The following is a 15,739-nucleotide window of genomic DNA, read 5'->3' on the forward strand; positions in this document are numbered from 1 at the left end:
GCCTCGATGTCGCTCGTTTTAGTGACAAGTCTAATTGATTACGCTCGGCTCTAATTACGCAGAAATAGACAAGCGCGGGGCTCGCTTCTGTCGGGGCGGCCGGTCAACGAAAATAAATTGAACGCTCCTCGATATCAATTGAAGCGGGTCCCCCAGAAAACGCGGACCCGTCTACGAGCAGTCCGGAATTCCGGATTCGAAAATCTGGCGAACCGGGGGGTTGTGCCACTCTGCGACCGGGCTCCTCGAATAATCAATAACATTGGCACCCGGCACAACGTTGTTAATTCCGTGACCGTAGAAAACCAGGATCGTCCGGGGACAGAGAGACGGTTCGCAGAAAAATTTCATTCGACCTCGCCGCTGGCCGAGCTCCACTTCAAAATGGCTGCGGGCCGCAACCTTCGACGCTTTCGAACATCCTCGTACTCCAGTTAACGCTTCTCTTCACTTGTGATTTTTATAAACCAGATTCGGAAACACGTGACAACGGGTAACCTTGACATGATCTGCAGAAAATTCCGAATAAAATGACGTTTTTTTTTGTCAGCGTTTTTGTCGCTCGGTGAAGGACGGCGTTGTACGCAACCTTCGACCTATATATATATATATATATATATCGCTGATTTTTATGCAGAATAAAAATTGTTTGCTTTGATTTCCAAAAGGTACATGTATACTTCGTCCTTTTCTTCATTAAATACAAAAGTCATTATTTTTCATCGCATGAAAATCATTATTTTTGTGAATCGAAAATAACACGACTGTCTCCTTAAATTCTTTAAATATTCTTGCTAGTTTTGCATTCGATCTACCCATTTTTGTCGTATGTGCATAAAATCCGCAGTCGACTTATGATGTTTAAGAACCAGCTCTTGAAACTTGCGGCAAACTGAAGCTATGAAGAAAATATAAAATAAAACACGATATTTGAGCCGTTCATTTTGAAAGTGGCATAAGTCACTTTACCGTAATGAAAAGTGGTGATATTTTAATGTTTATACGAAATTATTTATACTGAGAAAAATATCAGTATCCTGAGATAACAAATACAAGTAAATCTTCTCGAAAGTTACAATCCATATTTTTAAACGTGTTAAAACGCAAACCCTTAAATACATCGACTTAAAAACAAAGTGACTTATGCCACTTTCAAACTAAACGGCTCATTTCTTCATCGTCATCCTTGTCGCCTTTGTGCTGTATTGATCACTGTTAAGGCGTCCCCTAACCATCCAGTTCCGGTGAAAGTATATTTACACTCGCAAATTATATTTTCACTTTATGTATTAGGTTTCACCGTCGATTAAGAAGTAGGGTGGCATTCAACGTTCCACAGTGATCGCATTTGGTCAATAAACATGCAGGATCGAAAAGCTCGCAATCGCGATTGTCCGTTGTCCATTAAAAACATTCAGACACCAGTTAAAATTGATTTATTTATTAAAATAACTCGATTACGTTTCTATTAACGGATATAGTAAGTTGCAACCGCCATGTTTGCGGAACGTGGCGGCCGGTCGGCCAGGGAAGGGTGTCGGGAAGAACGAGAAATACTCTGCAGGGTGACAAAAGAATCGTCGTTCAAGAGAAACAATATGCGAGTTTACAGAAGTGAATATATTGATACAATATACATGGGCATGTCGGGGGAAGGTAAAAAGTAATTATAGTGATCACTTTAATTTTCACGTTTGCGTACGTATCGTGAAGTGTCCAGTATAATCTATTTCTTGTTCGCAACAAACAGAAGAGCAACGATCGTGTGCGGTGGAACTCGGTATCAGTTCACCAAAATCGATGTCGACGGAATCTCGTCCTTGAAGTCTAAAAACATTGTCATACAAAAGAGTGTTCGGTGTACAGAAATATATAGATATTTTATTATGTCTATTCTTTTCTTTTTTCGGTAAAAACGGCAGGTGGGTTCTTTGAAATATCGCGATCGTATCGCGGAGTCTCGAGCATCTGCCGTGAGGAAGAGAACAGTAGGCGAAATCATGGTACAACGTGTGCGAGTCCCGGTGCATCTCGGATGATCTCTGGAACTGGCACTCGTCGAATTCTTTCGCGGACAACGCTGCTTACAAAGTACAAACGATCGATTTCTTTTAAAAAAGCAAACTCCGGAAAGTGATGTCCGCGCGTAAAAACTCGCGTTTTAAAATACGCTGCTCGAAATGGTGGATCGCCCGGCGAAATTCTATCGATCCCTGAGACATTCGGTGGTTTATAGGTGATATGCAGTTAGTAGAGCAGGTGGTTCTGTGATCGTCGAATTCATTAATCAGGATTCTGGCTAATTAATCGAGAAAATCTGCGGTTCTGCTAACGGCAAGCATCGTTGGGAGGCACTGGGGTGCAAAGAGGCTTAAAAGCTAAAATAATTGCTCTTTCTGGATTCGTCAGTTGATTTTTATAAAAAGTTAATTTCAATATTTGAAGCATATTTGAAACATATTTTGCAACTTGGATCTCCGAAACTTCCTACGATCACGTCGAGCAAGACAATTCATTAATAAATCAATCTAGAAAGGACATTCTTTCTGCATCGTGCAACGATGACCGATGAATGGATCAAGTGTGTGTAGGAAATGTTCTGTTTACAAACACGTATAGTAATTCATGATCGTAGAGAACGTAAAGAGACATTCGACGATTATACTACGTCCTTCTAAAATATTACTATAAGGACAACTCAAACATATTCCAAAGTTAAATTGGATCGACTTAGACGATGAATCGTGCTTAAATGGCTTGCTTCTAGGTTAATCAACCTAATCATGTAACCTATCCAAGAAACGAAACATTCTTCCTAGGTATTCCTAATATCTTTGAAACAATGATTGCTTGGGTCTACAGAATAAAGAAGCGACGACTGATTACGAGACTATGTCGTTCGAAATAAGGAAACACGTTAATTCTTTTCTCCTGATTCGACTCATGGAATGCTTCATAGGTTATGTTATGTCCTCTCAAGCTCAAACTGAAGGAAATCGATCGAATCGTGTTGAAAACAAACAATCCATTGCATTTTTCCACGCCGATTTTTCACGACGGATCAGCTAAACGTTTCAAGGAGGAACGACGATTTTGGTGAAACTAGCAGAATCCTCCGCGTGGCGTTTCCGCCGTGAGCAACAGTGATGGCGCTTGGAAAATCGAAGATCTACACATATTAGTCCTCCTTTTATTTGTTCACTATATGCAAAACGCTACAGTTTACACGATGCATATACAAATATGCGTTATAATAAAATCAAAGACAATAAAGAGCTCTTATAATCCCAGCGACCAGTAACAACGTTCGGTTAAATTTAAGGTACGACCCCGACATCACCGAGGATGTCGATCATCCTTCATCCTTATCCACACTGCCGTACTAACCGCTCGTCTGTACTGTATAAAAAAAAATCAGGCAGCCACATCCGGAAATGCACAAATAAATGCGACCCCGTTGAAACGTAATGCTGCCAGCACGATTTCGAAGTAGACGAAGACAAAAAAAAAAGGAAAACAAAAAAGAAGTAACAAGGTTGAGACAGTGATGTGACTGTTTGCAATAGAGATCACACAATTGATTCGTTCGTATGATAATACCATAACTGAGAACAATCGATCGAATAGGTGGCGTACGCCGCGTCGCGTCGCGTCGACAAATGCTGTTGTTATTTTTAATAAAAAACATTCGTTGGGCTGCTACCGGAGTGCGCTAAAAAGTGTATCGACGTCGCCGTTAACAGATTAAACAAAAAGAAATAGATTACTTCCTCCTCGATTCCTCTCACCCTCTCTCATTCATCGTTACTCTACAACTATCGTGGATTATGTACACAGTTTTCCTCGTTGATCAAAGTTAGTGTCGCCCGTGACGAATAAACAAGCCGATCTGCCAGAGATATAAGAACGTACCACTAAGAAACGAAACAATAACAGTAATCACGGTATGTGTACGGGTTTGTGTTCATGTATGCGTGTGCCTAGAATCACCCGGGTTCGTCACATGGTAGAAAAGTTAAAGAGTACAATATGTCCTTTGCTGCCCCATTGGATCGGTACACTCGGCGGCCAAGCCATCTTGGACACCCGACGAGTTTCGATAGCGGAGAGTTCATCGGAACCGTGCCCGATTGCGCGTAACAGGGATCTGAGCTTAGTTGGCGTAGTCGTGGAACTTGAAATAATGGATCTTCATGGCCCTGTTGTTGGGATACTTAATCTTGCAGTGGGGACAAGTCGCGTCGACCGCGTTCTCCACAACGTAGAGTGTCAGGTCCATTTCCCGATGAAAGTTCTTGCTCTTTTCAGCGTCGTAGACGGTGTTGTGCGCCGTCAGCATGTGGTCGGTCATCGCTTGCTTGTTGAACACATGGCGACTGCACAGGTTGCAGTTGAAGATCGTGTTGTTGTGGGACACCTCGTGATTCCTCAGGGTCGCCGACGACGGGAATATCATCTTGCAGCCGTCGATGTGACACGCGAACTTCGGCGGAGTGTTCTTGTGCTTGATGGTGAAGTGCTGGCGCAAGCTTGGTATGGCGTGGAAAGCCTTGTAGCAGATGTTGCAGCAGACCTTGCCGTCGGTTCCGGGCACCGGGATGCATTGGTTGATCGTGGACGATGACGCGGGCACGGGCGCTTTCACCGCGGGCTTCATAAGCCGGGACTTGCTGTGCACCACTTGTTTATGTTTGTACAACACGCTCATGTTCGCGAAGAACTTCCTGCAAACGTGGCACATCACCGGCTTCTTACCGCCAGCTACTGTGTTTACGACCATGTTCGGTTTCGGCAGGATCTCCACTTCCTCTTCCTTCTCCAGTTTCAGCTTCTTCGGGCTCGGCTCTTCCTGGGACACCCTCCTCTTGCTGGAGAATATCGTCTGCTGCTGCTGGGTGGATACCTCGCTGTGGATGTTCATCCTGTGACGTTGCAGCGACTGTTTGCTGCAGAAGATCTTGTGGCAAATGGTGCAAATGTGCTGATTCGGCATCGGCTTTCTAGTCGCCGATTGCAACGTAGCGGCGGCGAGGCTGGTCGCTTTGTGTAGCTTCTTGTGTCTCCATAGCACCTTCTTCGAGCTGTAGAATTTTCCGCAGATGTCGCAGGGGAAGTTACCCTGGTTCCTGGCTCTCCTAACACGACTGAGGCTCGTGAACGACTTGTGCCAGTTCATATGAATGTCGAGCGTCTCTTTGTCGGGATAGATATTGTTGCAGATATCGCAGATATGCCCCTCGCTTGTGAACGTTTTCTCGCTTTTGTGAGCGCAGTGTACGTCCCACAAGTGTTTCCTCAGTTCGGTGACATCGTTGAACTTGTCGTTGCATACCTGACACTGGAATTTACCCTCCGGTTTCACGGGTGCCGAATTGGGGAACGATTTCCTTGCCCTGGCGGGCTTGTCGGGGCTGGCGTTGTGTATCTCTTCAGGTTTAATCGCCAACGGATCTTTGACAATCTTTCGGTCTACTTCGAGCGCCGGCGGTTTCCGCAAGCTCAACCGGGAGTTCGTTCTGTTGTGCCATCCCCGGTGTATTTTGAGGGACGCTTCCTCTTGGAACGTCTTGCCGCAGATATCGCACTCGTAGCCACCGACTTTCTTGTTCTTGTGAGCAGTCTGGAAATGGAGGTTCAGGTTCGCTTGGAAGACAAAGCTCTTCGGGCACTGTGGACACTGGCGCATGGTCTTGCCAGTTTTGTGCTCGGTCGCAATGTGCCTGCTGCAGATCTCCTTGCTCTTAAATTTCCGGGGGCACTGGGGACAAATCACGCGATACTTATTCGTCTTATGGATGTTACGTATGTGTCGTCTGACGTTCGCGTAATTCGAGAATACCTTGCCGCATTCGCGGCACTCGTTCTTTTTAGGGCCTGGGTCTGAGGTGGCGCTCACATTCAACGGTTTACAATCCTCTGGACTGTCCTTCATGGTTCCGTACTCTACGCACGAGCTGTTCGCGTTTCTCTCGCCGGGGTCCTCTATGCCATGATCCTTCATGTGGATCTCCAAAGCACCCGCGCTGCTGAACATACTGCGGCAAATCACGCAAGAATAGATCTTCACTTTCAGATGAAGGTTCCTGTGCTCCGTCAACTCGGCTCTAGTAGCAAATTCCAAATTGCACAAAGCACAATTGTACTGGTTACTGTCGGATAACCTGCCGCCATTCATTTCAGCCTCAAACGTGTCCCAATCTTTGATGGGCATTGAGAAGTTCTGCGCATTTTTGGCAGCTGAGTCGTTCTTCTCCAACACTGGCTTCTTGTTCATTTTACCGCGATGCCCGTCGTAGTGCATCAAGAATTCGCTAGGTGATCTAAATTTAGCGCCACATTCGGAACAGAAAAAGTCTTTCTTTTTATGGTCTTGGGTGATATGGTTATGGAATTTCTTGAACACCAGATAAGTCATTCCGCAGTGCATACACTTGTAGGAGATTCGAAGATCTGGCTGCAAACGCTGACACAAGTCTTTATGCTTCAGCATGTTAGGCTTGTATCTGTAGATCATGCCACATAAATCGCAAATATGGTTATGCGCTGGGTCACCGTTTTTGTAAGGATGAGGGACATCCGGACCGCCTGCGATTGATTTCTTTGTAGGAGACTCTTGTTTAGCAGCTGGCAGAGGAGAAATTGGCTTGAGTTTAGGAGGCGATCGTGATGGCTTAACTAATTGTTGATACTGTTTATCAGAGTGCTTTGAAAGATGGCAGAGCAATTCCTTTCTGTTTGGCATGGAACGCAAGCACATGTTGCATGTGAAATATTTTTCCTCGCCTTGGTTTGGTATCACTAGAGCGATTTTCATTGCGCACTCGAAAGACGCACCGCAATGCAGCTTATACATCGAGCGATCAGGGAACTCTGTTAAACATGCGATACACGTGTACGGTCTCAGATCCGGCATGTGTTGACGAATATGTGAAAGTGTAGATCTGCGGTCACTGAACAACTGCTGACAGGAATAACATGAAAAAGTCTTCAGTTGACTAATTATATTCTGTTGCACCTGTGTCAGTGGCGCGTCCTTCTCCATACTCATTAATTCATCTTCCAGATCTTCAACTTCTTCTTCAACTTTCACCTGGTCATCAGCGTTACCATTTTGCTTATCCGAATGAAATCGTTCCATGTGCTTTGTATAGGTATATTTAGAATGCAAAAAGATTTGGCAATGCACACACTTTTGCTTAAATGCACGTGGTCCCCTATAATGAGTATGAGGACCTCTTCTAAGTTTCTTTTTAATCACTGATGCTGACGCGTTGGACTTTTGCGTAGAATCAGCTTCCATGATTCTATCTTCCTTGTTCGAGAGGGGGTTTAACACCAGCTCGCTGCCAGTAATGGACTCTATCTCTATAGTACAATCTGTATCACAATCCTCTGGTGGCTCTGACTTTATACATGAATCGAAAGGTTTTGTTAACGCTGGCGGAACTCTTGCATCATCTGTTTCATCATCACTTATCTCTTGGATATGAAGCGTGTTTACAGAGTCATCTAGACTTTCATCAAGGTTAGTAGATTCCTACAAACAAAATACGCCAGTTTTCATTATGTTAGTCTCAAATAACATATTTATAAAATCGAAATACTCACTAGTTCTGATGCGATGGAAGATTCTGAAATGACCTCAATATTGTCTTCATAAAAGTCCAGATCTACGGGTTCATCTTTGATAGTCACAACCTTCAAAAACCACAAATTATGTATACATTGCAGCTGTTTGCAGCTTTCGCATGATACAACAAGATAAAAATTAAATATTTACCAATGGGCTAGATTGTGTATGTTTTTCCAACCATTGATGTAACTTATCTTGCGACCGAAGGCATGTTTCCTTATAATTATGCCACTGATTCACATTTTTAACACACTGTGAACATATCTGCGTCGACAACCTATCCGTGGCTAAAATCTAAAAGATGCAGATAGAGAGTAAAAATGCTGCACACTTTATAGCTTCCATTTAGCAAATAAAGGTGCTACGTGTGGTAAGATCGATACAAAGTATGCTTGGCCATTTCAATTCTGATCGATATCTATCAGACAGAAAAATGCCCACAATGGTGAAGAGGAGTGAGGAGTATGAAATCATCAGTTCCAAGATTCCTGACATAGGCAAGTTTAGACCTAACCTCAAAAGGAACACATTGCGTGTACACGTAAGAATTGCCACGAATTCGAGGTTACGAGCGTTGGGACAGGGTATTCAGAGTCCGGGAATTCGTAGAGCATAACATTTTCAACATACCTGAATCGATAGGCAGGCTTGTATCTTAGTGGCCAGTGATACCGGAGTTTCTTGCGACCCGAACACCGACAATTTCGGCTCGTCTTCGGAGAGGCAAAGCCTGCACACATTTTCCATTCTTTGCAACACCACCACCTTGTCCATCGTGGACGTTCACTGGCGTTGCCCTCCACGCAAGATGCCCCAATATTCTGCCCTGCCAACGAAACGCGCTTCTCACGAGAAGGTTAGGGACGCAGCGTTTTGTTTGTACGTCGACATTTGAAACTGATCGTGGAACCGAGCGGTCCGTCCCGAGGCGTTCCGCGTGTTCAGGAAACAGGTCGGAATTGTCGGAAAAGGCGCGCGGTCATGTCGTCGAGGCTCCGCCGAGCATCAACGTTCTTTATCAGACAGGTAATTATCAGTTAATCGTTATCGTTGACACACGTGTGTCACGTTCAATAAATTTATAACCGCGAAAATGATTACCGAGAGAACCGACGCGCAATGGTCCAAACACCTGAAAACGTGGTCAAAACTCCTAATAACGAATCTTCTCGCAGGTTTGTTTTAACCCTTGTTTAGGACACTTTATTATTATCACTTTTTTATAAACGTCAGTTAAGTAGCGCAGCATTTTAGTCAATTCTATGAAGTGGATGCTGTTCGTGAAAGTAAGTCGAGTGTTTTGTAAAGAGCTACGCATATATTGTGAAGATGCAGAGAAAAAAGGTACATACCTTAACCTTCTATCAAAACTCACATGTTGGGACTTTCAGTTCCTACTCTTATCCTGCAGTACTTGCAGATATTAATGCACATCTATTTGCGGATTGACTTGTATCGTCACTTTATTATAAAGCAATGCATTCGTGCTAGTTTTCACCACGTTTATTTCGAATATTATGAATATTATAAATGATATATAAAAATATATATATAATATATAATATTATATTATATTATATTATATATAATATTATATTATATATATATATTTTTATATATCATATAATATTCATAATATTCGAAATAATATATGTAAATAATATTATAATAATATATAATATTATGAATGATATTCAAAAATGTTTTAAAAGAAAAGCTATACAAGTTTTGAAGAGTTTTGTATGGCAAACTTGTCGAACAACATATGAATATGATTCCCATACGTCAGAATTGGTTCGTCTATATTATTTCATGCAATTTTTCGCGCAGATTGGAAATCAACGACCGTGAAAACTATGCTACGTGAAAAAAAAGCGGGAATCTTGTCCAGGAGATGACGGAGCGCCCGAGGCAGAGGAACAACAACGACGATGGTTGGTCGAATGATCATTTATTATCTATATACTCTCCAAAATACACTTGACATGCAACTGTTTGTCGTTCTGTACACGCCGGTCAGACGGATCGCACACATAGAGCAGATGAACGTATGCTGTACGTTTCGCATGCGCGTTGTTCGTTAGGGTATAACCGACATGCTTGCTGGTCAAGGGAAAATAAACGTTCCGAGCGATTGCAATTTTGTTTAAACGCACGTCGGCAAATCATGGTTCGAGCCGTTATAAAAACCATACAAAGTATAAAATCGAAACGGTTCGAATGTAAACCCGATTTAGTCGAACAATGTATTGTAGCGCCATTTAGAGGACCACCAAGCGGGGAACGTTGCCAGTGGCCGGATGATCGATGTAAGCAACCCATGGACATTCGACAAAACAATCGTACGATCTCCCGAGTTTTCCGATCTAAACGATTAGCACGACTATAAGAGACGCATACACAGAGAATTCTACGCATAATCGTTCCCGATTCGAAGTATGCATGTACTTCAATGAACCGCGTGCTCTAAGCTACCAGAGGGAGAAGCTTCGGGATCGAAATTCATCGAGCGTTTCGTTACGAACGCGTGTGGCTAACGTGGCAGCTAGTAAATGGTTCGCGGAAAGCTCTTCTACGGAGACGGCGTCGCCTAAAACCGTCGCTCTACTTGGTACATGTAACGAGCTTTCGCGTATACTTCCCGTTCAACACCGCAAGGATTGTACACAGTGCAAGTTAGAACCATCGAGGCGTTTCCTAAAGTCTATGCCCGGTGCATCGCCCGAGAAGCTATTCACATTAATGTACAGTACAGGGATTATAATATATATATATTCGTTTATATCTTTTCTATACATGTATAGTCAACAAGAATCTGCTAGGTGTTCCCTGTTCGAAAAATATCTTCATCTTCGTGCGCCTGTCGTTTGTGCTCCGATCGACAAAAGGTTCGCGGACCTATCGGTGTCCCGATAGGGGGCAGCGTCCCGTCTAAACGGAAGTTCTGACTAAATCGAAAATTTTGAATGTCGCTTCGTCCCACACCCCCCGTGCGCTAATTGGTTACCCCGTCGGTGCTCGGGCGATTAGAATAGATTCGACACCGATTTCTCGCATCCGGTCGTTGTTACGAACAGTCAAACGGCCGCGACGTCTTCGCGCCATTCTCGCCGCCAACGAAATCCGGTCCGCGTTCCGACGTTCCGCTCGATCTATCGTCGGGAAACGTGCGCGTAAGGCTGACGCGCAATTCAGGTCGTCAGGCAATTGGAGTTGAAGCAGGAACTCCGCTGCGATTGCTGACGAACGTAATCCTGGACGTTGAATTTCGTGTCGTCCGGGTCGTCGCTCTTCTTCGCCTTCAAGTCCCTGGAAACATAACGAACGATCTATTAACGATCTCGCCATCTTGGGATATGTTCTAACGGAGGTTCCTGAAGACACTTGAAGAAATGGCATCTTTCTGCCACATTCTAGAACTTCCGGTTCAAGTAGTCACGGGACCTCTGATCGCCGAGCCATTTTCTTTTATACCATCGATGCTTCGATAATTGTTTAACAGGTCTTGAAAGTTGAGTAATAGTCTAAATAACTTCGATTACTGATCTATATGTTTAAAAAATTATTAAAAGCGCAACTGTCGTATGAGTCACGATACTTAATTTCAGTTAACGCTTGAACTACTCCAAGAAAAAAAAGTCTCATCAAATCGTATTAACTTAGTTAACGAAACTATAAAATTGAAGCCTACTCGATTCGTCCTTCAACTGTTTCAAGTCCTACGTAATCCCGATTACGAAAATGAATTTTTGGAAGATGGCCAGATGTTCAAATTTGGAAACTGATTCGCTGAAGCTCTGTGGAACATCGCTACTGTCTCTTCGAATAAATTGCTTTCTCGCTCCGCGATAGGCGCGAGATGGAAGGCAATTAAAAATCTAGAAGCGGATCAAGATGTTTCCAGCATGTCCACGAAATCAGCCTTGAACGGAACTTAGCGTCGTGCACCTGCGACGTGAATACGATCGCAGCTGACGCTGATCGGGTCCGCGACGACTGACTATGACTATGACATCATCATCGCGATAGGAATCCCTTTTTCGATTTACACGCCGGCGACAAACGAGCGAAGCGTTCGTGGAATACCTAGCGACAGCGAGGAAGGCCAATTCGACGTTGAGGCCGGTTTTAGCAGAGGTTTCCATAAAGGGGACTTTGTACTCTTGCGCTAGCCGTTCACCGTCTTCCCTCTTGATGACCCGGTCCGTGCAGTCCGACTTGTTTCCTGAAAACAGTTGGTGTCAATTCGTTTCAATCAGCCGCGTTCTGATCGGATTAGTTCGTCTCCTCGGCCGTGGACGAACGCTAGCGGATTACTCTAAACCGTTTAGCCCAGTCCCCAATTGAAACCGATAAAGGAATTCTTGCCGGCTAGGCAACCTCTCGCGCTCCTGACATCCCAATTCTCATGATCTCCGTGATCCCGCAACGAGCGGCACGTCCGCGTTAATCAATCATCCCACCACCAGCGAACGTTTCCTCGACCCCCGGGACAGCCGGCCGATACGTCTCTCAGTTCTCTGCCCGATCTCTTCTCTACTTTCTACAAAGACAAGAAACTAATCCGAACTGCGCGAGAACCAGTTGCTGTGCGTGGGCACGTCGAATCCGACTTTCTCGAGAACCAGACCACAAAGAGACCCATCCGGCTTCTGTACTCGGCTTTCTTCAGCGGTTCTGCCAACAGAGCCGTAAGGTATCCTATCATCGATCGGGGACCATTCCACGATCATGCTCACCGGCTCGCCGTCCCTTTGTAGCGCCATTAGTTTCACCGCAGTGTCTTCGATACGAATCCGTGAGATTGTGAAAGAAAAAAAAAGATAGAGGCGTAACCCACCTAGCAACATGATGACAACGTCCTCGCTCGCGTGGTCCCGAATTTCACTCAGCCAGGCCCTGATGTTGTCGTAACTGGTCTTGTTCGTCACGTCGTACAGCAACAAAAGTGCTGAAACCAATAATCATCGTTACACAACGGACCACGGGCTGAACAATTAGCGGCCGCGGTAACAAAACGTCTCGTTGCGACGTTGCGACGTTATTGCGCGTTCGCCTGCTCCTATCTCCTAAGACGAAAGCTGCCCGCGCGCGCTCTTTGTCCCGTCACGCGATCCTCCGGTCAGGTTGCGATACGCAAATGGAAACTGATTTTTCGGTGTCGGCTCGGATATATCTGTTTCACTTGGTTATTTACCGCCTGCGGATGTTCATGCAAATGCTCCGTTTCCAGCGAAATCCGCTTTTGCCATCTGCTCGAACGCGGGCAGGTCGAGAAGGATTGAATCAACAGGGAAGAACGAGTTTCGTGTAGAGTAGTGGAGCCGGTTACTGTGCCACTACAGAATTCAGCAGAAAGTAATTTGATCGATGATCGACGATTATAACCCGTTAGGTATTATATTATAAATTATTATATATAGATCGTTTACGATAATTAACGTGTTATAATCGTTGATCAGATGACATTTTGCTTCATTATTGGAACTATTTAGTTGTAATAATCGAGGAGTTATGATCGTTAAGCTTTTTGCCCAATTGCAGTGGATTTGATTTGTTCTCCGGCATAATTCGATTTATATTTATCGAATAAGGTGTGTTAAATTTTTTATTCGAAAATAAAATAAAATAAGGAAATAAAAGAATCGAAAGATTAATATGTATTATTTGATAAATATAAAGCGAATTATGCCCGAAAACAAATTAAAGGCGCAGCAATTAGTCGCCCCACAGTAACCGGGCCCCACTACTCTAGTCGTGACCACTTGAAATATTCTACGTTTTCACGAAGATCCGTCGCTTCTGGGATTGAAGCACTAATGCAGAGTCAGTCCGTATGGAGGTGATCCCCCCCTAGATCTCATGGACAGATCAATTAGAGTTCCTTTTCGGTCGGAAGCTTTCTCCCTGGGAATATTGCGTTGCTCGGTGCCCGGGCCCGAAAGCTCTATCGCTCGGATAATAGAAACGAAGGCGCCATTGTCGAAGTGTCTCCGGCACGTAATTGTTACCAAGCCTTTGAAATATCTAAGTATTGTCGCGGCCACGTCTCTGCTCAAAGGAGGTGCCCTACGCCGAACAATAGGGGTGCCCCCTACGGCGGATACGGCGTTTCCTTCTCCGTTTCTTTCGCAGTGAATCTAGTTAAGTAGCGTCCCGAAATTAACGCCTTGCTTGGATCTAGGATCGCACAGCGACCTACAATGCCATCAGTGACACGACATACACAAAAACCAAATCAAGTTCGTTGAACTATCGCAAGGAAAGGGAGCATCCTCTTACGCGCGTTTCGGTATCGTTTCTTAACGGAGGTGCATATTACTCTCATTGCGTATTAAAAATGATTCTACATCTTCAGTTTAAATCGGACATGGAGATCTCTGCATCAATATCTATGAAAAAAGATAATCTTCTTGTAGGATCACTTTGACGCACTTTTTTACCGCGTTACCGAGTACTAAGTTGCAATTGATCGACAAAAAATGTACAGCTTTTTATTTACTAATTTATGTTAAAAGCGAACGTTTATTTTATTAACCGCCGAAGGAAAGAGGAAATCTTTTGCACGATCACTCTAAAGTAGTCTCTTAGCGCAAGTTTATAGGATCATGGTTGCAACTTGTACGAGATTGCTCCGAAATATAAGTCTGCGATTGCTTGTTCGTCTGGTTTCAAATTTAAACGCGTTCTAGCGATCGAACCAACCGTTGCACGTCCGAGAAATAAATCGGAGTCTCTCTGATTGTTTGCGAGAGATCTACTTTTATCAGTGCGCACGTTCCGCGAGAAAGGACCAGAACGGTTCCTACTGCGAACGCGATTTTTTTTTAAGCGCGGTTTACCAACGAAGAAACCATATCTGCCTGCTTGGCATGTAGAACACGCTTTCGCACCGGGTAATAGGATTTGCATAATGCCAGTCTACGCGGAGTTCGCGATTTTTTGTGCCGGTATTTACCGGTCAGGTGAAAAAGTTCATCAGCATTTCGATCATCGGGCAAACAGGCTTTTTCATCCCCGGTCGGTCGGTCGGTCGGTCGGAATCACGTTCCCATTTTATTGGCCGTCGCGACGACGCGGTTGGACTCATTAAGGATAGCCTAGTTGCCATCGGCCGCGTGTTACGGCTCCAATTGAGGTAATCGTCGAAAAGAGGAGAATGCAATTACCGTGTGCGTCTCGGTAGTACGCGTGCGTCACGCTGCGAAATCTTTCTTGGCCGGCGGTGTCCCATATCTGGAGCTTGACGGAAGTGTCGTCGACGACGACCACTTTGTTCTGAAAAAAAGACGGATTTGTACGATCGGTTTATCGGGCAGCCGCGTCGGAGATCCCGAAATGATCTTTCCATCAAGTGCGAGCAATGCATTTCGTTCTCTAGGGAAACATCTAAGTGACATCGATGCCCTCCCCCCCGGAGGGGGTTAGCGACTCTCACCCTAAAGTCAATGCCCACGGTAGTTATGTAGTTGCCGGACAGGAAACGGCCGTGCCTGAACCGCGTTAGAAGACAGGTTTTCCCGACGCCACTGTCGCCCAATAGGATCACCTACGTTGCGTGGAAATTTTCTGTGAAAATGTTCTCGCCGAACTATGCGGAAAGCGCTCTTTTGTCTTATCATAGAGGAACGAAACACCGGCGCGGGGCTCGTCTTTCGCCAGTTCTCGGCTTCTGTGCGCAGCGGCCGAGTGCTTTTTAATGAATCAGCGTTCGGACATTCTTTATTGACGCAGCCTGAACGTTTTCGTTGCGATAGACAGGTATAATTAGAGGCACACGCGGCACGTAGGAGCATCGTAAAACACAGGATTTACTTCGGCCCGCTACCACAATTACTTTATATACGCAGGAAAAGTAATGTTTCAAAGTTTACAGCTCGCGCAGTAAAAACTGGTTCACTTTATCGCATCTACATGGTTGTGCACCAGTCCCGCAAGAACTGACTGAAAGGAACGGGTATATAATTATCTCTGATTTAGTAATCCCCTGGCAAATAAACAAATTCCAGCGCGGCTAAAAGAGTAAATCCTGTGATAGATCTCCGCGCTAGGAATTAGTTTCGTTTCATTCGAGAGAACGTGTTTAATCCGTTGCTGTCAGCCAGT

General features: G+C 44.6%; 2 protein-coding genes and 1 long non-coding RNA gene across 9 annotated transcripts in view; 1 reads left to right on the forward strand and 2 right to left on the reverse strand.

Moving 5' to 3' along the window:
• Positions 1-1,599: 1,599 nt before the first annotated feature.
• Positions 1,600-8,548, reverse strand: LOC117222300 (uncharacterized). The gene is made up of 4 exons (XM_033473928.2): positions 8,264-8,548; positions 7,781-7,927; positions 7,609-7,698; positions 1,600-7,537 (listed from the first exon to the last, which is right to left on the reverse strand). Exons 1-4 carry the CDS (start codon positions 8,405-8,407, stop codon positions 4,154-4,156), a joined length of 3,765 nt encoding a protein of 1,254 aa, XP_033329819.2. The 5' UTR covers positions 8,408-8,548; the 3' UTR covers positions 1,600-4,153.
• The window catches only part of LOC117222303 (uncharacterized), a 40,598-nt gene continuing 33,366 nt past the window's right edge, over positions 8,508-15,739 (forward strand). Inside the window, exons 1-2 of one of the 2 annotated variants that reach the window (XR_004490659.2) lie at positions 8,508-8,659; positions 9,464-9,567. This is a non-coding gene — a long non-coding RNA (uncharacterized LOC117222303). Of the gene's footprint in view, positions 8,660-9,463; positions 9,630-15,739 lie in introns of those variants that run through there. The other variant, XR_013034281.1, reaches the window with a different exon arrangement.
• Positions 9,568-15,739, reverse strand: part of LOC117222301 (ras-related protein Rab-37) — a 172,929-nt gene continuing 166,757 nt past the window's right edge. For 4 of the 6 annotated variants that reach the window (XM_076524891.1, XM_033473929.2, XM_033473930.2 and 1 more), the window contains 4 exons: positions 14,803-14,911; positions 12,474-12,584; positions 11,720-11,858; positions 9,568-10,942 (listed from right to left, as the gene is read on the reverse strand). In XM_076524891.1, coding sequence (XP_076381006.1) covers positions 10,825-10,942; positions 11,720-11,858; positions 12,474-12,584; positions 14,803-14,911 — 477 coding nt within the window. In that variant the 3' untranslated portion in view covers positions 9,568-10,824. Of the gene's footprint in view, positions 10,943-11,719; positions 11,859-12,473; positions 12,585-14,802; positions 14,912-15,071; positions 15,183-15,739 lie in introns of all 6 variants that reach the window. The other 2 variants (XM_033473933.2, XM_033473932.2) reach the window with 1 other exon arrangement.

This window comes from Megalopta genalis, chromosome 1 (genome assembly GCF_051020955.1).
Source record: "Megalopta genalis isolate 19385.01 chromosome 1, iyMegGena1_principal, whole genome shotgun sequence".
Classification (NCBI taxonomy): domain Eukaryota; kingdom Metazoa; phylum Arthropoda; class Insecta; order Hymenoptera; family Halictidae; genus Megalopta; species Megalopta genalis.

Excerpts from the sequence above, each read along its gene's own strand:
- LOC117222300 (XM_033473928.2), bottom strand. The coding sequence starts at position 8,407 with ATGGACAAGGTGGTGGTGTTGCAAAGAATGGAAAATGTGTGCAGGCTT. Across the intron at positions 7,699-7,780 it reads ATACACAATCTAGCCCATTG|GTTGTGACTATCAAAGATGA; the intron begins GTAAATATTTAA and ends TGGTTTTTGAAG. Across the intron at positions 7,538-7,608 it reads CTTCCATCGCATCAGAACTA|GAATCTACTAACCTTGATGA; the intron begins GTGAGTATTTCG and ends TTTTGTTTGTAG.